Source organism: Plectrocnemia conspersa, unplaced genomic scaffold (genome assembly GCF_051122295.1).
Source record: "Plectrocnemia conspersa isolate PC_06_02 unplaced genomic scaffold, ASM5112229v1 ptg000012l, whole genome shotgun sequence".
NCBI classification, from domain to species: Eukaryota; Metazoa; Arthropoda; class Insecta; order Trichoptera; family Polycentropodidae; genus Plectrocnemia; species Plectrocnemia conspersa.
Genome location: NW_028277176.1, coordinates 21,974,306 through 21,999,144, shown reverse-complemented (window position 1 = coordinate 21,999,144; position 24,839 = coordinate 21,974,306). Strand labels below are relative to the sequence as shown.

Genomic DNA, 24,839 nt, shown 5'->3' with positions numbered 1-24,839 from the left:
ATTTATTGCATTATATTACGCATTAAGCGAACTAATTATAAATTTTACGACATAAATAAATGTAAAATGAGTGATTTAGTATTGGTATATTTAATTTAAATGAAATATTTTATAAATTATATTTCAAAGAAACATACATATTTATAAATATATTTTCCTTATTATTTTATAATATAAAATAAAAAACATTTTTAATTAGTTTTTTTACTGCTTTTATAACCTTTAATAACAATTTACTTTTAATCATATATAAAAAATATCAAAGCAGCAAAATAATATTAATTAAATATTTATATGAAGAGAAACTTTTGAAATACCTTATTTAAATTGGGGTAATTATTTTTGATAATTGATATTAAGGTAAATAGCATTTTTATGATACAATTAGGATTAACAGTATCTCAATTATCTTTATATATAATTAAATAATCATCGCCGTTTATATAACCATTGAAAACATATCATTTTTTAATTTCATCATGCTTTTACCAATTTGACAATTAATATTTTGCCTCAGGGAAAAAGCGAACGTGTTTTTCGCTGAAAATTCCATTAAATTTAACACGGCTCTCTCTCTCTCGTTTCATGTTTTCAACCTTATACAGTTCTATTATTATATATGTATACTCGTATCTGCGAATATGTGTATGTATATACACAGTCAATACATCGACATAACTATATTTAAGGATTAACGTTAAGGTTCGCTTAAAACTTTCATCCGGCGGATTGAATTATAAGCACGAATTTTGATTATCCCTCAATTTATATAATTAAATAACGAGAATTTTATGTGATGTACGTAGATTTCTTATGTGTGCTTTATTTTATTAACTTAATTATTATTTATGTGACGAGGTAAGATTGCGGGGTTACAAACGGATTATCCCCGCATGTACGACATTACATGGGAATGCCATTATATATGAGAGGTGACAATTATCCGTCCAACAATGGGGTCGTGGTCCTTCGACAATGGCAATAATCTGCCTTCGAATCCAAAAGGGATAATTTGCTTTAATATTAACGTTGATTAAAATTTCACCAAAGTGCCGCGATAAAGCTAGAATGCTTTCGATGTTTTTTTTAAGGCGCTCTCGCAAAATTATTATTAAACCCTTTATCGCGAATCTTTTCGTAACTTTGAATACGCAATCACGACACTTGAAACTCCTGTTTTGTGCCATGTCTGTTTGGGGATTAAGAATAAAAGGGGTGTCATTAGCCGGTACAATGGATAGGGGGTTACTTTTGAACAGGAATTATTACACAGCCGCTGCCAACTTGTACGATATGTGTCACTCTTTAGTAGGGAACTTTCGTCGCTTAATTTTCCCCGGGCAAGCTAGCGTTGAATATCCTATTATGCTGGGCGTTTAAGAGAAAATGTCATCCGGAAGATTTGTGCAAACACATTTGATAAAAGACGCTGGGAAATTCGACGACAATCTCGTTTGTCACCGACGAGAGCCCTCTGTGTAATTCGCAAAAACGGCAGCGCATAAAATTGTAAAATTTCACTAGGTTGTAGTAAACAAAAATTAAATTTTGCATCGTAAAGCATTAATTGTGTGCTGTAAACTTGATGTAATTCAAGTTCAGAGAATTAGGATTATGTAATGTATCGTATAGTTAATATAATATAGTACAATATACTAGCAACATGATCATGTATACATTTAACTTAAATTAGATATAATATCAAAGAAAAGTTTATTTTACTATAATTAGATAATCTTATAAAATATTTTATAAAACAATAGCAATTTAGATTATCATGTAGTATTTTTTTTCCTATTAAATATTTGATTCAAATTAAAGAAGATTTACCAAGAAATCCTTCAAGCCATGTGCTTTATTTTCACTGTATGGTTTAAGCACTTTATTACTTTTCACGTTGGTATATCGGCTTATGGTAAAATATTTCGGACGCCGGCCGATTGCCAGCTGGTTTAAAGGTGTGAATTTGGTGATAATTGTTTTTTTTAATGTCCGCTAATCCTAGAGAACTGGGGAGAGGATTTTTTGCTTAGCTTAATAACATTCTTTGCTTGAATCATATCTGCCTTATTAACCTATTTTATATATTATTTACGTAAAAGATTATATTTTTTTATTTAAATGTGTGAATCTTTTACGTGAGTTTTTTCAACGTATTTTTTTCTCGTTCAGTTCTATTTATTTATATTTATTATTAATTTTATGTTGCAACATGACAGGCGAAAGCCCAATGTATTTCAATGGAATAAACACAACCAACAACTGAGTAGTGAGTCATCATACATAAGTTTGTAAATGGTGACCGGATTATTGCAGAAACGAAAATTGTAACCACGAAAGCTGTAGCCATGAAAATTCTGGATAGCAAAACCTGCAATCACAAAAATTATTGCGGACACGAAAATTACACAAATTATTTTTTTCTTATAAGAACAAAGGGCAATTTACAATACATATGTAAATTGCTATGTTTCAGGTCTGTTGACCCAACATGTAAAGCAGGGCTTACACTTTACAATTACTTATGCCAAGCGTTAGTAGAATTCTATGTACTTCATCTACTCGGTTTTTTATTAAAGTCGTTGAGAGTATATAATACTTTGTGATAATTTTTCGCACCACCTGTATACTAGAACTAGTCTTAGCATATTGTGTTGCAAATATTCTGAAATTGCTATTTTAAATTTTGTTAAAGTTTCTTTGAAATAGTTTATTTTTATTCATATGTGTAAATAAATAAAAAAAGGGAAAATGTCTTTTTGTACGGAAATATTTTGCATAGCACCTTGCGGATAAAAATGAGCTCCACAGAGTGCCGCGCGGCACGCGCGAAAATGAGTAGCTGCTCATACAGCGTAAACAATTTGAGTGACGATAATTATGTCTGGCACGTTTTTTCTTTATAATAATGTAGGGTTATTATCATTTTATAAATTAATAAAAAGTCGTGTTATTAACCGATTTAACAAATCATATAAATTATTTTCTTTTTAAGCACTGAAAGCTATGTTTGTAAGTTTCTATATAATCGATTTATTATATTCAGTACAATCAGGTACAATCTCTATGCATTTTATCGTGAAGCGCATTATTGTGCCTCTTACTATCGTAGCCATATTACTTTAAATACGATAAAGTATAATTAAATTATATTTGATTGAATTCAATTTATGAAATTTAGTTTAATTGCTTTATAATATATTTTGTATTAAACCCATTTTAATAAAATAATTAGCAGTATTTTATTTTAAAATTTCCTTTATTATTTGTTTATGTGTTTCGATGTTCTCTTTATCGTACGAATTAAACTAGTGCGTACTTGAATGTCCTTCAAGTTAATTTTGCGTTATCATTCAACAACAGTATATATGTATATATATATATTAATTATGCTAATGAATAATTAAATATTAATACAATCAATTGTGAAATTCCGGTGTTTTCATTAATTGTATTTTATTGTATACCATACAGATCATGATTTTAAGTTCGTGTAAGATCAATAAATCATAATGTACTTAAGTAATAAATTGCTAAATAAATGAAATATTATAGTGTGAAGAATATGCTAAAAATAATATCAGATTTATTCGTTTATTTGTATATACTATCTTATATGAAATGTGAGAGTTTTATTGCATATGTTTCAGAATGGTTAAAGCAATATGACGTTATTGATTAATTTATACCAAAAATAGAGTTCATCAATTTACACTTAAAGTCATCGATTGATTTATGAAACGATGATCTGAAGTCGCCAATCGTGCCTGTATAAAACGAAATGAAACTCAATAACGCACGAAATAGATTCGAGGGCGAGTGATTTGTATTCGCTTTTGTTTTCGCACAATAACAAAAAAAGGGATACATACTCATTTTAGCGAGAATGTTTCGGCATCCATCATAAACAACAGGGGTTTTAGAAGCCATCCGCATTCCCACCGCAAACGTTTTATTATAGCGTTTTTCAAGTAGGAGAAAAGCTTTCAGAGCGATCCGACGCATTTCTTTGAGGGATATCAGAAAGTCGTGGAAAGCTTTCAAAGAGAACCGCGATGCAGGAGTGGTCGCTTCCAGAGACTATTCTGCCTTAGATATGCTGCAATTATATTTTATGAGTAGTATATAATTTTAGATAATAGTACATTTACCATAAATATAAGTAAAAAATATTTGACAGAAAATAAATTGAAACCATATCTATCGGAAAGGATATGTATTAATTGTTTATCTTGGGGCGTAAATCATTTATTTTTCAGTTGAAGATGTTGAAAAAATGTAGAAAGGCGACACATTTTCTTGACTCCTTTCTTTGCTGTTCGTATCCTTGGCCGAGTGTCGTCAAGTAATTAATATATTTTGAAGGATCGAAATGTCTCAGAGATGGTTGAAAAAGTGCATTGAACAAAAGGGATAAAATTGCCTTAGTCTAACGAAATTTAAAGTGGCAATAAGAGTCATCTGCGTAAACATTTGCTCACATTCACTTGAAAAAAGTATTATACATATCCAATGCAACACTTTTCTGTATATTTCTTTTCGAGAATGTTTTCACGGAATCCACGAATCATTTTTATTTCATTTATGGTACTCAATTGAGTATCATAAATGAAATAAAACAGCCTGTTTATGATACTCAAATGTCAATTGAGTATCATAAACAGACCAATGTTATTGGACAATACGCTAACTCATCATCTTTGGTATCAAACGAATCTTTTTTTGAAAATGTGTATTAGTATTTTTATTTTCTTATTTGCTTTGAGAAAATAAAAATACTGGTAAAAGTTATATATTTATTAATCAAATTGTAGTTTTAAAATTAAAACAAAATTCATGGTACAAAGTATATTATACAATAACATATGTATATGTACATTATTTTTTGTAGTAATTTTGCTGCCAACATTTTTATATACATATTATACTTAAAAATATATATAATTTGAATGCAGAATCTGAAATAAGAAATATATAATGAAATATATAATAAACAATTAGATTTTTTTATTATATGCATTTAAATAATTTAAGCTTTTCCTAAGTCAGTGAATGATCTAAATATTTTATATTATTACACAAAAGTGAATTAACGTTAATAAACTATAGTAAATATTTTTTAAAACATCAACTTATTAACTCTATTTTATTTATGATAAATAAAATCCATTATATGTTTATCAATAATTTACAAAGAAATAATAAAGGTGTTAACATAAAGTGTCAGGCACACACTTTTATTTATTTCTTACCAAAATAAAACTTTTCATACATTTAATATTCTACCCTTAAACTTGTGTTTTACAAAGTTTGATTGAATAAAACTCGCAATGCAATTTACATATAATTTGAATATATATTACTCGTATAATCATAATAAAATATGAGCATTTTACATACGAGTGAAGCTTGTAAGTTATATTAAAATCACTGGGAATTTAATCGAATAATTTTAGTTTTTCATGGCAAGCCTTTATAGAAAATATAAAAGTTGGTCGTATACGAATAATATTATAGTTAACAATGGAAAAGCTAAGCAAGTTTCGTTGCGTGCGCGGAAAATTTCGAACCGTGGGTATTCAAAGGGGAAATTTATTTTGTGAAATGAGCGCAATTTACATGTGGATGAGTGTGTATGTCAAGTTGCGGGGTGGATGTTGTACAAAGTGTTGCGTAAGCGGGAAATACAGCCTCCATTTCCACGGGTCGAAGGCTTTGTGGCCCTCGCGAGTTTTCGAAACATGGCAAGGAATCGGGTGGGTTGGAAAAATGGCTGACGACATCAGCAATTTATTTTAAGATAAAAATATATGTGTAGATACAATATATGCGAGTATCCACTTTCGCATATCTGGATGAACAAGATATATAAATATACATATACTCAGATTGGGTACGCTCTTTCAACCTTGTTTTTATGGTACTTTGAAGATTGAGAATTCTCTTATCTTATTGATTTATATCCTTAGAGTAAATCATTAATATATGGTAGACAAAAACTATATTTTAATTTAATATATATTAAGGTCTTAATATCGTAGTCTTAAAAGTCTATACTAAAAAGATCCAGGGACAAAGGGTTCGAGCCACGGTAGCAAACTTTATTTTTTTTATAAAACTGTGCTATTTATAGTTGCAAGGTGATATTTATTGGATATAAATTATAATAAACAATAATATTTTAAATTAATTATATAGATGTCACTGATTCTCAAACTTTTAGTCTGGTTGTTAATGCTTACTTGTAGGTATTTATTAAATCTGATTGACTTATTTAATTGTTACATAATTACGTCTTTGCTTATGCCTAGCAGACTATAAATGTATCTATATTATGTATCAATAATAGTATATGAATTATTTTTATTATTATTCAATATATATATTTATTAAATGATACCTTATCTATTTACAATTAAATATGTTTTGTATTTTGAAAAAGCAAAATAAAATACCAAAATTATCACGTAATCAATCAATTACTACGTATAGCTGTGATACACAATACAAATAAATTTCTGAATTATTAATAACGTAATTAAGTCAAATATGTAACGTTGCGTCCGTCTGTCTGTCATAAAAAAGGTATGAGCCGACATCCGAAAGTAAATCTGTCAGCTAAACTGACACTTAATTTTTTTCCATAATAAGTCATCAAAAAATCAACTTTGTCTCCCCCAAGTCACCGTGACTCAGCGCGTTTCAGACCCCGAAAATTTTACGGCCCCGAGAGTGGGTTTTATTTTCATCGGAGTGACGTTTTGACGTTTCTTTTTCGTGGATCGTAAAATAATCCACGGCGGCGGATCCATTGACGGTAGCTGTTTTATTTTCCATTAGAGCATCTGGCAATTTTTCGCACCCTATTGTTTGTTTCGGAAATCACTTCTTTGTAGCAATCGATGCGTGGATAAAGAGCAGACCCAATTCACGCTTCAGCAGGTATTTTTAATTTACGAAGAGAGATCATAAACTTCGCAAATTCAAGGTAAAATTGCAGATGTAATAAAATGTATTTGTAGTAATAATCATTATTTATCAAATTTCTTAGAAAAAATCTATAAAACGCATATCAACTACGTTCTTCATTTAAAAATAAATATATTTTTTTTTAAAAAAATGCTTATTTTAAAAAGATTACTTTTCCAGATTAGTTGCTATTGTATATTTTAAGAAGCTCCCTTCCGATACATTTTTAATATCTCACTTCACTGTTTTCTGATTCGTAGAGATGTACCAAAATCACTTTGGTCCTCAAGAAGGGTGATAAACGTATCGCAAATTTTAGATCAGTGGCTGTTCATTCGGTAACTGCTTAATTATTTAATACAGTTATCACAAATATATCTACAAACACGATCGGCATACGCTAGTGGACCAACAACATGGTTTTTGTTCTTTTGTGGCTTTCAAAGGCGGTGGAAACGTATTTCGATTATAAAATTTAGGTCAGTGTAGTTTATACCGACTTTCAAAAAGCATTCTACAAAGTCTAGCATGAACTTATTCTTTGAAAGTAAAGCAACTTCGGTTTATCATACGGTCTTTTTACTTTTTTAAGTTAATTAAGTGACCCCCGTCAGTATAATAAGCTATGCGAATTCAAAATATTTATCATATACTTATAATCTGCAAGTGTTTTAGAATATTTGTACAAATGCAGATTCACTGTCTTTATAAAATGATCTGAATACGCTGCAGAGGTAATCGATCAACAATTTGCTGCTTTTCAGCATTTTCATATGCCACAATCTTACATAAACAAAAGCATTTTACATTGTCTAGCATATTTCTCTTACAGTTTAAGCAAAATTTTAATCAGAAATATTCCCTTCAATACTTGAGAGTAATGCTCGAGCAGAGTTGCTAAGAAGTTGGTGTGCTATAGAGAATCACGATCGCGTCCCTTATTCTTCGCTGTAGCAGCCAAGACTTCAACGCCTAAAAACATGCCCTTTACACGAGCCATCCAGCTTCTCAAAGAGCTTGCCTAACACAAATATGTTTTCGGAGATTGCTCAATACATCTATTTTTTTATACATATATTTCAATTGATAAAATTATTTTGTTATAGTTATAGGATGTAGAAGTAGTGGGTAATTGTTTTTGAAATATATTTATTGGACCATCACGTGCCAAAGCCATAGTCGGAAAATAATCAGGGGGTGGTTGGGTATATCAGTAACGTACTATAAGGGAGAAAATAAAATTGCTTATAATTTATAAGTAAAACTTATTTATATGCAATATTGCCATTTTATATAAATAATTGTAAAAATTAAACTGTGATGAGTGCACTTTTTTTAATGTTTTAAAAATATTCAACTCATCATTTAATTTTGTGGTTGAAATTAAGCTTAAGATTCAAAAGATTTTTGTGATGTGTACTAAGTAATCATAATTAGAGCTACAGACAATTTTTTTGCAATTAAACTTATTATTTCAGAAAATGAGAAATAAGAAGAACACATATTGCTTGAATTTCGAGAAAATAGATTTAAAATCTTATGATCCCTTTTTTATAAAAATATACATAATAATAATAAAGAGATTTATTATTTTTTCTAAATCATAAATGAAAAACAAATAAAAAATAATACTGATTTGACTACTATGATATGACAGGTGAAGTTTGAGAGAGTAAAAAGTTAATCATATTTACATAGTTATAGAACTTAAAGTATGTTATCTAAAAAATAGTAAGAATACCATATTTACACCCTTATATAACTTAAAAAAAAAATTAAAATTACAATTTACTTTAATGAGATAAATAAGATAAATTAGTTGCTGGATGAAATGCAAATAATTAAATATTTTTATTTGAGATTTGAAAGCAATGTCTTGATTTGTTTATATACATTATACATAAATCTTTCGCACTGGTATGTATATCAACTATAATTTTTTTGCTTGATTTTTTAATTCTTTAAATCTCTCATCATTTAAAACCGCGTAGAAGCTTTAAATTGCCATTGCTTAGTATTTGTTTTTAGAAGATTAAAATTATTAAAAAAAACTATTGCTAATTAAATTTTTGGTAGAGCTTTTTCTGCTTTAAATGTAAATGGGGAACTTACGAAAAATTTTCATTTCCTTCAAAATATCAATATTTCAAAATGATAATGATTTTTGAGCCTCCGCTAATGAATTCTTTTGTTGTCGACCAATGAAAAATCAGCATTCAAATATAAAACAAAATGGCCGACAGTACCTTGACAACAGTTGTAAATAATTATTTATTAGTAAAATTTTGCTACGCGACAATAATTTTCATTAATTCGTCATGTGCGTTGTTCCATTTGACTGAATATAAATAATCGGATTGCAAATTAACTAGGTGTGTTATAAATATGAAAATTAAATATATACATAATGTGTTGAGAATAAGAAGAATACATTGATTAAATTACATAAACAATCATACAACAATATATGTGTTGAAATCTTCAAATTTTGTGTTGCGTTGACGGGCTTCCGAGGCCGAAAAGTGAGTTTTTTTCTTTTTATAATACAATAACATTATCATTGCTTCCCTTCCTTGAACCAGGTACGTTTTAAACGTAAACATGTAATATATACTTAGTACTTAGGAAGATTGAGGTTATTGTCGATCAAACCATATAAGTGCAAATAATTGATATTTGGGGATACTATCTTTCAATATGTAATATATTATACATGTGTAGTTTCTTATATGTTATCTAATATACGACATTTTACAATGATTATAAATATGTGATTGCATACCTGGAATAATTGATAGCCAAAATATCTAAGAGTGGATTATTTTCAATTCCGATGTAGCAAAAAATATATACGTCATGGTTTTTCATCAATTTTTGTTCTGTGCCATCATTCCTTTTTCGGAATAGCCAAATTCAAGATATTCAGTTACATCAAACTTATGTAGTATGTTCTTTATAAAAAGATAATACTTGCTGACAGACTTCAACATCTTCAGGTTATTTTTGTCGGGACATAATACTGAACGGGACACTCTGAAATTATGCGATCTTTAATAGTCATCCTCAGATAATGACTTATTATCTTTCGAAATTTTATATGAAATAAAGTAACTAGCCTTAGTTACAATGTTAAGATTTGTACAATTCAGTTTTCTAAATGTTTTTGTGAATTATTTCCAATTTTTTTATATAAAATTTTCAGCTCAATGATTGAAAATTTTTTGTATTTTTTCTGATTAAAAGTTTCCCCTTTAAGTATACTCTTTAAAAACAGCTGTAGTCTCTTTACATTCAAATATAAAACATTATTGTTGTACAAAGTAAATAAAGATTTTTCTTTCCACACATTAAAAAAATTATGATCAACGTATCTCTTCTTTGATGGGTCCATTTCTAAAAATATTTTTTTATTAAAATACAGAAATTCACTTTTAATGTATAATTATTATTTAATTAAAAATCATTGCTATTTGCATTGAAAGATATTGATTTATACATATTGCTATAATGCAATCTAAAATATCCATTTCTTCTCATGCGATTGAAGCCACAATTATGATGCACGTACTTTAACATATTTTTGATATGTATCATATTAGATGCACTTAGAAAGTGTTTATTTTAAATTAAAAACTTGCTTAATTTTTTTTAATTAGCTATGTCATAATTAAAAATATTATTTGAATAAAAATTTAATTGTTCGATTAGATTGGTCAAAATCTGAATATCTTTAACCCACCAATCATCCATAGTGTTTGCTTCCAAGTTGCATATCCATCGTCGCATTTTTTTAATGTGTGATTTTTTTGCATTATTATCATATTGTATAACATTAGTCGTTCACATTACGAAAATTGTCATGATAGTGACAAGTTTTTGATTTTCTATCGTTTTTATCTTTCTGATATATCCAACCAATTACTTTATGAGTTAAGATATAAATGTCAATTTGATTACATATTTCATCAGCATATAGAAAATATATAATTTAGAGCGCATTTTACGATCACATAGTGCACAATTTTAACGTAGATGCATTTCTTGTCTAGTTGCCAAATTTTGCAAACTTCTCTCTTATGGATAAATAACCCTAAACGAGATTCCTCAGAAACGTATAAATATAAAGAAATGGAAATACTATATATTCTTGTTTTCCACGAAGTCGCGTCGGCGTGTATACCTAGAAAAACTCTTTTTCAAGCTTCTGGTACAAAACTGATGTATGTTAACCGATTACCAACGTTTGCGTTTTTATGTATGATACAACGCATTAGCGGTATGTTTTTAGATCTTGCTCATATTTTACAAAATAAAAAAATAAAATTTCACGCATATTTTATGAATTTATGACGATATTTTTTCTATTCAATTCTATCTTTCTATTTTTAATGGTAATTAACTGTATATATGGCATATATTGATACAGGATTATATTATACAACTCAGGTTAATCAATAGTCAAATTTTTATTTTTAATTCACAATTTTAAAAATTATTTACTTAAATCAAAGCAGCATTTCTTTTGTGGCGTTGTTAGTTATTATAATGCAAACGTATAATAGTTTCGCGTAGACGATTTGGCGAAACGTATAAAGACCATTTGAAGCGTTGTTGTTGAACATAGGTACTATAACCGTTGTACTCTGTTTCAAACGGCTAATGGCATTGTTCTCGGCGAGAATTGAAATTGCAAACGCTCACCTGAGAAAATCGGGCAAACGTGTGCAAACAGTGGTTCCTCCAAGATATTACGCTTTTGGACATCAAAGCGCACAAAAGCACAACAAAACTTTGCGAAACAAAGTTCACTATCCATTGTTTCAACAAGCCATTTTGTACACAATATTTTATCTAACAATTTCCAGAGTAACTCACCTGTAGGCGGAAAACCGCGACGGTGCGTGTGGAAAATCGTGATTTATTGTCACAGCGTAATCGCACGTGCCGCGCGAGATCGCCTTGGAACGTCGATTGGAATATACTACGGAACGGCGTATAGGGACGATCGTAATCCGTTGAATTATTGTGTTTACGTTCACGTCGAGTAAACAAATAGGCAAATACAACACGCGCTGAAATCAATCTACATATTATGGAAAATGTTTTTTAAACATGATTTACGGTGAAATATCATGTATTTTTAACAAGTAACCTACTAATAAATAATGTCAAGCTTCTTGACCTATTAAAAATAATATCTCAAAAATTATTTTTTCTAGAAAGAGGTAATTTTGCACTCAACCCTCTTGTATATGTGTATACTAAAGTTCATTTTACATAAAGCTGGATAATGTGCAGTTGCAGTAGAAAACAGGGGATTAAATTTTAATATTAATAAAAAATATCATTTTTAAACTTTAATTTTGGGTATATTTTAATTATATGTTAACAGCTATGTCTATCTGAGACATAACAAGCAGCAAAGTCATTATCAGAGATAAATTACTCTCGTTTCGTGTTGATGTTGGTTAAATTGACAACAAGACTGTAAATTATTTGCTTTCTTGCCCGTCGATTACAATATTTTAATTTATTTCTCGGCGGAAAGAAATTTCTTTTTCTAATTGCTGCGCCAATGATAAATTTTCAATTTATTCAGTAGATTCTAATGTTTTAATGGAGTCGCGAAGGTCCTCAAAATTCGGCGAGCCATTAAATAATCTGCGAATAATTTCTTTTCGCATTTTATATATTTCTGCTTTTAAAGAATAACTAAAGAAGGCATTATTTTTTTTACTAGTGTGAAAAATTCTGGATTACGCAAATATTTAATTAGTTGCAGTGTTATCAGTTTCTCCTTATTGATTAGAAACAATTATCTATTACTTTAAGTAAGTTTAGTTTGATCAACGGCATAGTTTTTGTCTCATTTGTAATACTGTCACTAAATTCCTGTCTTTTATTATAATATCTACAAAATCTCTTTATACGGTAATACAAGTAGCAGTCGTATATACTGATTTCGAAAAAGTCTGTCATGGATTATTAGCTTAAATTGAGTATTAAATCGTAGACAGTTTGTAATCTACGAATGTCGAAAAAATATCTTCGGGAGGTCTAACCTGGACCATCAACTGGGCATTAATACAGCAATCGCACATTACAGTTTTTCTTTGTATGCCAATAATTTAAAACTGTTGAGATGCATTCGATCTGTTACGTTTTTTATCTTTACAAAGTGAATGAGACTGCCATTTAGTGTCGAAAAATGTAATAATATGTAATTTAACTTGAGTACTATCAGAATATTTCAACATTCTCGGTGGGAATGTCTTGGTAAGAGAAACTTTCACTAAGGACTTCGGAATCATTTTTAAGAGCAATTGGAGATTTTCTCTACACATAAACGACGTCTGCAAAATATATGTTATAAGAATCGCGTTTCACTGTGACGTTTTATTAGTAATTCGTGTCTTCTATGACACTTTAGTTTTTAGTTTTCTTGTATCATAATTTATAATTTGAATACTCGTTTTTTTTAATAGAAAATGTTCAGAAAGAATAGTTATTATGTGTATACTAGCACCTTAGCTTCTTTTTTTACGAGCGTTTTTGAGTTTTTCCAGAATTTGTATATATGTGGCTAATTATTTCTTCAAACTTGACAATTTACCCAGGTATTTGAAATGCTTTACTCCCTCAATTATATTTAAATCTGTCTGACTATAAGCTTACCATGCCCACGGAAAGCTTATTTATAACTTTTATTGGGTTATTGGTTGTTAAAATAATAATAATAATAATACTTGATTGGTTGTTATGAATTGACACATGTTGTCAGTTTTCCTGGTTTTAGTATCAAATGATATCAATAATTCAGCGGTATAATTAAAACATAATAAAATTAACTCTTCTTTGTATGTAATTAAAATATGATATAGCCTTTACCAACATGTTTTGCAAAGTTACCTTCTGGGAAATGTTTCGGTAACAAAACTTGAAGCATAGGAGCTCAACCTTCACGACTCGTAAATTATTTTCTTATCCATGATTTATTATATAATTCACGTTCGTAATAAGGCTTTGCTCAATATTTTTTTATTTAGTTTATTTATAATCATTTGTGCTACCAAAAATCACATAAAGTGGAATAGATTGCCGATTGTTTTCCATCTCGAACGTGATTTACACGCGCTGATAACACTGGACGCACTATTTTCCCACACAGGGTCCATATCTGCGCCCATTGACCTCAGATCGGCTATAAAATGGAATGTCGCCGAATAGGTTTTACGGCACATTCACACAACTGGATTTAAGATTATGGATTTCTGGTGCACGTGGAAAACGTATTCGCTTCACGATAAAGTATCGAAAGGCTGTGAACGCTTTTTGAATATATAAATAAACACATATCTGTATAGATACACACGAAATGCTTTTTGGAGTCAACGAACAGAATACGATATTTTACACCGAGTTTAATTTCCTTTCCGATTTTCGCCGTTAGTACGTTTATCGTTTATTTACGAGTGTTAAGAACACAAAAGCCTTTGATTTATTTTGAAGAGCAGCTTAATAATAGCATCTGAAGGATTGACATATTTCTATTCACTTTAATTTTGTGTATTTGCACGATGTAATAAGCGGTAACGAGTTATTTATAAAATGAATTCGGCAGAACGTCGATTTAATATAATCAAATTTTGAATAAAAACACTTATTAAACGATTAAGAATATCCTAATTACGTAGATACACCAATTACAATGCTAATGAAAAGCATATTATTTAACTTGGTGCCGTGGAAATAAAAATCTGATCAAACGAAGCGAAGAATACGAAAATAGCGGATAAGTTCTCTTAGTAAGTATTCTTCCAATCGGAAAATTACACCGCAAAGATTTCTCCACGCTCCGTTCGTCTGGCATATTTATTAAACGGATAATTCGGGTTCGCCCACGTGTATTCCGCGTAATAAATGTTTTATTATAATTCAAATAGAAACCCCCCGTCGATATATATTTATTCGCAAACGCCGGTTCCTTTGGCAACTTCATTTTTCATCAAGGAAGTTGAGCAACTGTTTGCGAGGACTTTTTGAGAAACTTTCTTTGGAATATTTGACGGGTCCGCTCAGTAATGGAACGTCAAATAGTTATTTTCCGAAGTTATAATTGAAAATCGTAAGGTGTCGGAGAATTTGCCATTTCAATTTTAAATATACTCAACTTTCGATCTGGTCCGCCCATCAAATTATGTATATTTGGATTATGGAAACATTTTTATTAAAAAAAAATTTTTGATGTAAAGAAAAAAATCATATTTTTAGTCAAATATATAATAAATCAGCACCTAGAAATTTGATGTTATAAAATATAGCGATGAGATATCTTACAAACTATAAAAATAGGGCTCCTCTAGCCGTATCGATGTATAATTTAATATAATGTATAAAGCCACAAGACGCTTCGCAAAGTGCTTTTATAAAACTGCTTTTATAAAATCAAATTAAAATGATTATTGAAATATTAAAGAGCAGGTTAATCTCTTGAAGTGCAGACTTATACTATAATTTTTAAAATCTGCAGGAAAGGGATGCTTTAGCTATTTATTATTTTTTGTTTGTTCAATCAGATTTGTATAAGCATCCTTATCACTGGATTCCATTTCTGCTTTTGAAATTCTAAGCTAGATTTTTTTAAATAATATAATTTTGAGAACATCGAAATTAAGGTTTATTTTATAATTATAATACCGATCGATCATCATAGATTAAATTTTCCCTAATTTTTTCAATCTCACAGATAAATATTGTAATAAATAATAAAATACAATCAAGCTATGTCGTGCTTAGTGACTTATGTTTATCTTTGTAAGTAGTAATAATACTTTATAATTAATAAATTAGATATCAAGCGTGTCTCACTATTTACTTAGTAGTTGTTTATTGTGTTTAACCCGTTGAAAATGCATAATTGCGATAGAAGCTTTACAATAAATAAAATCAAATTCACTGTCTTGGGTATCTTATTGATTACTTCTTTATTTACGTCACTTTAAGCTCTGTTCCTTTATAATGAAACAGAGATTTTATACGTGATTCAACGTTACCGTAAGTATAAGTAAATTATTTTAAGGCGACTTTTTGTAATACTTTAAGTTGTTTTACTGATTGACTTACCCAGTTGCTACAGATTTACCCCGTTGCTACGCATTAGGCTTACACCTGTCAGATTACAACAGAATGTTGATACTGAAAAAATTGTATTTCGTCCTAGTCCTAATAAAAAGTTAAATATACCGAAATGAACTGTTGTATATTTCAAGTCAGAATCAAAGTGGTATTCCAAGTAAAAGTTTTTTAAAGTCCCAAACAGAAGTTATAAATTAAGTGATTTAATAGCGTACTGGCTTATATATGTTCGGTTAAATGGTATGTGATTAACGTTTCTTGAACAATTTAAATGATTCGGGTCTTAACTTAATTCATTATTATAGAAATATATTATCAGATTATTCTAGCCAGAACATGTATTTTCGCTTAGAATTGCATAAATTCAGCGGCAAAGGAATCGCTACCTGTTTGCCCTGATACGATATTTTGGGGTTGTCTTTTAAGAAGATACATTTTTTCATAATTCTCTTGAACTTAACATCTCTTTAGATAGGTCGCTTTGTATATTTATAAATACAAGCATCACATATCCATTACTTAGTATGATCTTTTAACGAACCTTGTGCAACAATAATGAGTGGTCCGGCAAAACTATTTAGTTTTAAGAATGACTTAATTTTTCATATGGTCAACATAAATTTCAGTGCATTTCGTTTTTTAATAATGCCTCTTAACTAATTTATTTTTTAGTAAGCAACGTGCGTAGTTTATAATGTTTTAGTTGTCATATTATACAAAAAAAAGTATGCGGATCCAAGCCAAATTGGCAATGTTAGAAATCACTCTCAGTTTTACTAGTTTAATTCTTTACTTTCAATGTATTTTTAAAATATTTACTTTTCAAGTTTTATTTTGATAAACTCTTGTCACGTAAAGATAAATATATAAAAAAATATTACTCGTAATCAGAGTGCTGGTTACCTACTGATGACTAGACAGAATTATTTTAAGCGCAGTCCTTAAGAAAAATATATTATCTACTAAGCTCATAGTTGTAAAGGCAAATAAAATTATAAATATACATAAATAGTTTAGTCAACGCTATCTAGTATTTATATTTAAAGTCTTTGCTGTTAAATAATCATTATCATTTTATTACGTTCTCATAAAAATATTTTTTTTATATCACTTATCCATTTTTATAATTTAACTTAGTATACAATCTAATACATTTTTAAATATGGTCTTAAAATATTGATACTTAAAGTAAAAGTTCGGTTATTTTGTTAAACTGGTTTATTTTTCAAATAAAAAATAGTTTGATAAAATAATATATTTATTACTGACGTAAGATTCTAAATTGTTATGATACACATATTTGGCTTTTCATCTTAAAAGTTTTACGACCTTGACTTAAGTTTAGACTTATTTATGGTACATGTGTACATATGTATATATGTAGGTATTATATGTTTTTCTTGTATTATTTTTACGATTTTTCGTGTTCTTAAACTTAAGGAAACTTTTATAGAGAATGACTTATAAATAATATTTAAATAAATAAATATATTATTAACGGTTGCTGTTCTTTACATTAAATATATACAATAAATTATTAATACCAGGGATGCCCAACCGCCTGCCCATTGTCCTACACTATTTGTTCATGCGGCCTACGTATCAATATTATTAAAAATTAAATTCTAAAATTAAAATAATGTAGAAACCATGCTAAAATATTTCTTTACTTTTAAGGATAATTTCTACATTCTTTTTTAATAAAACCAGTGAAATAAAAGAACAAAAATAAGTATTATTTCTGAATAAAGTGATCATGTATATATTGTAAAAAATAATACATCAAATTCCATCGACAAGTTGGATCAGAATATTTTATTGTTGTGGATACATAAATATTTTTATTACTCGCAACGTGAAGTATAGAGTAATAGTATTTTTAAAGCGGCAGGAATAATTCTATTAATAGCTTAATTTTGTGTTAGCAAAGGAAAAATAAATGGATAAAAAATTATAGATTATTTTTTTAGCTTAAAACACCTCTCACAATAAATCTGTATCTTAAAAGAAATTTCACATACTGTTTTTCCGTTAATCTGCGGGATATTTCTCACAGAAATAATCTCGCAGCTTCATTCGTTGAATTTTGTAATTCATTTTTAATTAAAGTTTTCTCACCACAATGGAACCGAGACCGAGAAAAGTTTCCACCATCTCGTTGCTGATGAAAGAATACAATTCGACGACTTACAGCAAAGAGTGTGCTAAAAAAACCGTTAACTGAAGCTCCAACAAATATCACGGTGTGAAACTGCACGATAAAATTTAACTTTAAATTTAAAAACATTTTACTGCAGTAAAGTTGACAGTTGTTACGATGTACTATATTATTAATGTGAATTTAGTTGCAATGTAATGAGAACTCCATGTGAATAATGTGTCAATGATATTGATTTAGCCGGATTCAATAATTAGTGGTAGAATTACGTAGCACAAAATGATGCAATGGTGGTGAAAGTAATTTATTTATATTATTGTTACATCTTTTATATTTAATTATAAATATTAATGTTTCTCAAAATATAAAAATATTAAAAGTTGAGTCTTAAGAGTTAATTGCTTTTGTGAATTACTGTGTCGTAATGATTATATTTATATGCAAGATATTTATTAAATTCTTGATTTTAATCAGTAGTTAAATAAAAAGGTCACTGCTATTGAGCATTAGTCAGTGACCTAAATATATGGTTAATTGATATTTTAAATTCAATATTATGTTTTTAAATTAAATAGTTGTTTATTTACTAAATTTCAGCATTTTAATAGACAATAAATAAAATATGCACCGTGCTAAAAATATTTTAAAAAAAATTATCACATGTAATGAAATGAACAAATAAATTAACTACAGTATTGTTATTATAACAGAGTTATACAATAATACCAATTAAAGCTTTTTTAACGGTTTATAAAAAACATTTAATAATCATTTATTTTTAATATTATAGAGTTCTGCTTCTTCAATTATTTTTTATACTATGCATATACAATAAATAATACAGCTATTTGTAAAAATATAACACTAAATATGTTCAACTAGACTAAATTATTTATTATTTACATACAGAACATGCAATAGGAATAAATGTCGAGATAACTCAACTCCTCGTGAATAAGAGGCACGTGAATGTATTTTAATGCGGTCGTTTTTCTTTTTATTTTCAGATCTCGGTACGCGGTTCTGTGCGCAAGTAGGCAGTGCGGTGCGAAACAAATAATAATAAATTTGTCAGTATATTATACTTATTCGGGCAACGTGTTGAGTGCGCCTTGAGAAATTTCTGTTATGTGATCCGGAAAATGTGGCTCAGTGGCGTGTAGTGGTAAAGTTATGAGGCGATTCCCTTGCCATGAGGGATAAGGGTGGTGTTCGCGAACAGCGGACGTGTTCGAGAATCCTCGACATGGAGGCGTTGGCGAACACGCTGCTGTGTTTGCTGATCTGCGGCTTCTTGGGGTCATCCTGGGCCGGCTGCAAAGAAACGTACCCCTTGGAGGAGAGGTTCAGAAGGTCCGAGATCGCTTTTCACGGCGTTTTTATTCCCAACGAACACAAGGTAGGAATTGTACTTATAATATGTAGTATACATTTTCACACAGCTTTCTTGTATGACAAAAAAAAACTATTGCTCGAAGAAAAAATAACATTCATTTTCTTGTATTGGTATTGTATAGATATTTTGGCTTAAGAAAATTCTACAATAGTTTGCAATGAACATTATCTATTTGTTTTGTATAGTAGTGGAATAACATATATATATATATATATATATATCTAATATTATTGCGAATAATGTGTACGAAACACTTAATAGTCCAGCGTGAGAAAACGCATTAAAAGTGGCATAAATCTATTCATCAACTTCACAATCCGTCGAGGTCTTTTTTCCTGCCAACCAATGCAAACCGTGCATGACAATAGACGGATTCAATTAAAAGCATCATAATAGCCACTCGAGTATTATTATCATAAAACATATGACAGAACTTTAAGATACAAGACAACCAGATCTTTCACAACAAAATATATGGCCTTTCTAGTTTTGTCCAGATAACAGGTCTCAATCTATTTATATAGTTATAAAAGTTTATTAAGAAAACCGGATTATCTAAACAAGCCCCAGATTATCACATTTAGTATAAAAACGGATAAACAGTGCCTAAATCAACAACGGTCCGAGACATGATCCGAAAACATTATAAAGAACTTCAGCCGAGATCTTTTACTTCGACTTACTGGGTTCGTATGAGCTCAAACTAGATGGAGCCGCTGATCATCGACAGACGAAGAAGATCAAAAAGCTGGCGCTTCCCTCTTCACGTCGGACGGAAGCCAAAGTTCAACTTGATTCAGAGCTGACTAGATACTTTAGATGTAGACACGGATAATATGACACGTATACGCAAACATTATTATACAAAAATGTTGTGAACGTAACTTTAATTGTTGCACCATATCAATTATAAACTAAATATAATACTTTGACTTATATAAAAAAATAAGCAATCTTGATACATTGACCAAAACAAAAGCATCAAAGAAATTATAATTTAAAATATATTTGTGGTCCAATAATAATAATAAAAAATGTTTTATTTGTAAATATTCAATTTTTTTTCTTTAACATATTATTTCTTACTTAGACTATATACTATAGATACTTCTGAAAACAAATATTAAGGTATAAAGAATTTTTTAGCAATTCAGAATAATATTTACTTATTTTAATAAGTATATTTATCTCTTTTGAAATAATATTTGTTAAATTTATCAGATGAAAAAATAATATTCTTCTGTTTGCCTTTTCCATTACGTATTATATTTATATCCGTGTTTGTTTGTGGTGTGCCGCAGAATTCTGAGAAGATCTTTGATATATTGTGAGTAAATCATGTTGCGGAACACTGATATTATATGAGCAACTTTCTGCTCGCGGGCCGGTAAAATTGGCTTTTCAGACCAAACACTATGAAAGCGTCAGTAAATATTTTAAAAATATTTATAGTTTATTAATAATTTCATATTCTAATTAAAGTCCTCTATAAAATATTTATTCAGTGACTGTGCTAAATCTTACATTACGCTATTTACAAACTTTGTTTAATTTTTAGATAAAAATATACAGTTTATGCTCTTATTTATATACAATATATAATATTTTTTGAGTTTTATTCATTATGATGATCAAATTGTACTATATATATACTAATGCTATAATTTAATTTTTTTGTACATATTTACCAAATAAAACAATATTAATTTATATATATTATCTTGAGGCTTATAGCACAATCAATTATAATGAAGTATGTGTGAGTAATGAAAGTTGTAAGTGCAAAAGAATGTCCAATTACTAAAATAAAAACTTTCAATTAGTTAATAATACCCTTATTTTACGCTTCATATATCAGAAAAAGCCTTTATTGGTTTGAAACGAAACTGGCTTTGTCGAGTTTTAATAGGATGAGTGTACCAAGTCAATTAATGGGCGTCTTCGATCTTTGATTTAACTGGGTTTTTACTGGTATTGATAAATATAATATAAGCAATCGTTTTGAAAATTTCTTTGTAAAATTATCTTTCACTTTGACGTTGAAGATAATTTTATTATTTTAATAATACTTACCACAGATAAGTCTGAAATTATATATATTAAGGTATTGAAAATGATTATTTACTTTATTGCTTATATCGTAATGTTTATCTCACCTTCAATATATATATGTATAATATATTTCGGCTGCGATTCTTCAGCCATGGTCACGAAATAACCGTAACTGCCACTCTGGTCCTTTGTCTTGTCATATATACACGTTTCGGTGGGGCAGTATTAATTCTATTAATTAATTGTCTATTTGCCCGTGATGAGTCCTTTGTGTAATTGTGTGTCAATTAGTTCGGTGACAATTTTATGTGATTTATGTTAATTAAACGTGTTAAATTATATATTGAAAATAATCTTTAATAGCTGCAAAGTTTTTTTTTTTCAAAAAAGTTTAATTAAAATAATTTGATGCTAAGATGGTTTTAAAGATAGATGTTTTTTAAATACAGATTTTCCTGAACGCTTGCTTAAAAAAATATAATCCAAAGCAGTGTTTTGTAACATTGCTGATAGTAATTATATAATTTATATATTTTATTTATGACCCACGAGTATGAAAATACAACAAATAGAAATTAACATACAAAATAAATCATTAATTATTTATTAATTTACACAAAAATTTATAATATACATTTAAAAGGCAATAAATATTAATGAAAACATGGGACAAGTAAAAATGTATTAATATCTCAAATTGCAATTTTAGATTTATTATTAAAGCACACTACAGATCAGTATTGTTTAATCTGAAGATTATTTTTTGCTTTTATTTTATTTTATTTTACCACAGGGCTTCTACTTTTAAAAATATGTAATAAGGAATTGTTACAATATTTGGCGAAGCCAAAACATTTGATTAAGTTTTAGTATTAAACTACAATTTATTTAATCTTCTTGAAATGCTAAAATTAAATTATTATATACCACGACTATTAAATCGAATAGATTTCTTACCAAACTCATCGTTAAAAGATCATTCGTTTTATCATATATCAATTAACCTAATCTGAAGGATTTTGAAATAAAAATTTGAAACCATTGATTTCTCTCTCTTTTATTTTTTCATCTTGAAAAATAATTTTCCTATTTAAAAAATATTAAAAAATATTTTTGGAACAGACCCGTATATTTTAATTACGTTATTTTAGATTGCTATATATATCTTTCTTAATTAAGAATATTTCTCATCCCATTATTTGACATTAACGTAATTAGAAAAAATAAGTATAACATCGAAAATTTTATTCAGCTAACGATTTAACTTTAAAAATATATTTTTTGATAGCAATATATTTGTAAATAATTTTTTTTTGCGAAACAAAATAAAGGCACATAAAGTTCTATGGATTTTGGAGTGGTACTAGTCACTCGGGTATATTAGGAAAAAAAATGACTCAAGTATACAAATTGTTTCATTCTAAGATTTAATTTTAAATTTCATTCGTGATACCATAAACAGATTTTACAAAATTCGAATATTCATATAATTAAATATCAAGCGTATAATTCGAATATTTGATTAAAAACCTTAAGTCAAACGTTAAAACCAGCAGTTAATCAATGACATTGTTTTTTATTCGCAATTTTCCTTGGCTTGTTTTTGCCCTTGACTTAAAAAACCAAAACATACTAGTATAATAAAAAATATTTACATTGAAATTTTGTATAGCGTTCGACCAAGTTATGAAAACTAAATTATAGATTGTGAAAACTGGTAAAAAAATTTGTAAAATAGATTTTACAATATACTTTTTATTGCATAGCCATTTAGATAACGACTTAAATTTGTGTCGCGTTTGATTTTGTGGTAGTAAAACAAAAATACAGTTTAATTTTTTAGATAAATTAGGTATTAAATTACAGTTTCGTTGATATTAAGGAACAAATCAGATTGTCTTTAAATTTTCGAGAAATCAACTAAAAAAGTTCTAGTAATAATTTGACATACAAAATAAAAGAAATATATATTTAATATATAAGTAAATTTTAATTGTGTAACATCAAATATTTTACCCATTTAACGATAAAACTTTACAAATATATTGTTTGATAGCATTCATCAATAAAGTCGTTCTTTTTCTTAGCATCGACTTTTCTAAATCTTATTACGTCTGTTATCTCGAAGGTCGCAACGCCGCCTGATTAATAGTTTTTTCGCCTTAAGCCGATTTATGATCACCGTCGCAAATGACTGATTGGATTCGACAAAGTTAATGCTCTACCCTAATATCCGATTAGGCGGATGACGCGCGTATTTATCAGATTTAGCCCCCGGGACAAAGCGGAGAAGCGCTGAAAGCACAAGTCAAATAACGTGACAACGGTGAACCGTTTATCTATTTCGTTGGTTATAAATGGACAATTCGGAGTTATGGTCGGAAGCTAAAACGCCATCAAATGCCGTTTTGTATCCGGAAAGGCCATCGTTCAAAGCGCGACTGTACCCTTGTTAAAGCTGAACAATGAGAACGGAGCTTTTATGTGGTAGCCTTCGAATTGCATGTGACGATGCAATTTCATGGCAATTGCACATGTTTCACCCTCGATAACGGACGTTATACTATCGCAATATAACGCTTAAATACATTAACACGTAGTTTCAAAAGTAAAGCTTGCACAAATAATAAAACTTTACTTTGTTAATAATGTTTACGATTTTTGATTGTGTCAAATAATATAAATACAGTGAAACCCTAGGTTGCGAAAACGTAACAAAAAAAAAATGTTTATAATTCAATTTAACTTGATCAAGCTGTCTTGCAATCAAATCAGTACTGAGCCGATGATTCTTCTTTCAGTTAAGAAACACATTTTAAAAAATAATTTGCCACACAGTCTTGTTGATTATGGATTATTCTCTTGCTCATCATATTCAGACCTTAAGGACCATTTACATCAGCAAGTCATTTTGGATTTCAAAAAGCTTTACACATAATCACTATTTCCGTGAAGCTTTGAAGCGATCGAAGGAGCAAATTTTATCTTCAGGGACTTTTGGAAAAATCATTTCCATATCGTAAGCTGCTTCAATATCGTCGATAAAACTTGAGGTGGGCTAAACCTCAATTAAACACATAATTACTCTTGAAGATAACTGTTTTTAACCCAAATTTGGTAGACGGATTT

The 24,839-nt window shown here is 28.8% G+C and overlaps 1 protein-coding gene across 1 annotated transcript in view; it reads left to right on the top strand.

Annotated features, from left to right (window-relative positions):
• Positions 1-24,839, top strand: part of LOC148228602 (uncharacterized) — a 100,204-nt gene that overhangs the window by 43,621 nt on the left and 31,744 nt on the right. The window contains exon 2 of the mRNA XM_088200033.1: positions 19,270-19,661. Coding sequence (XP_088056159.1) covers positions 19,455-19,661 — 207 coding nt within the window. The 5' untranslated portion in view covers positions 19,270-19,454. The remainder of the gene's footprint in view (positions 1-19,269; positions 19,662-24,839) is intronic.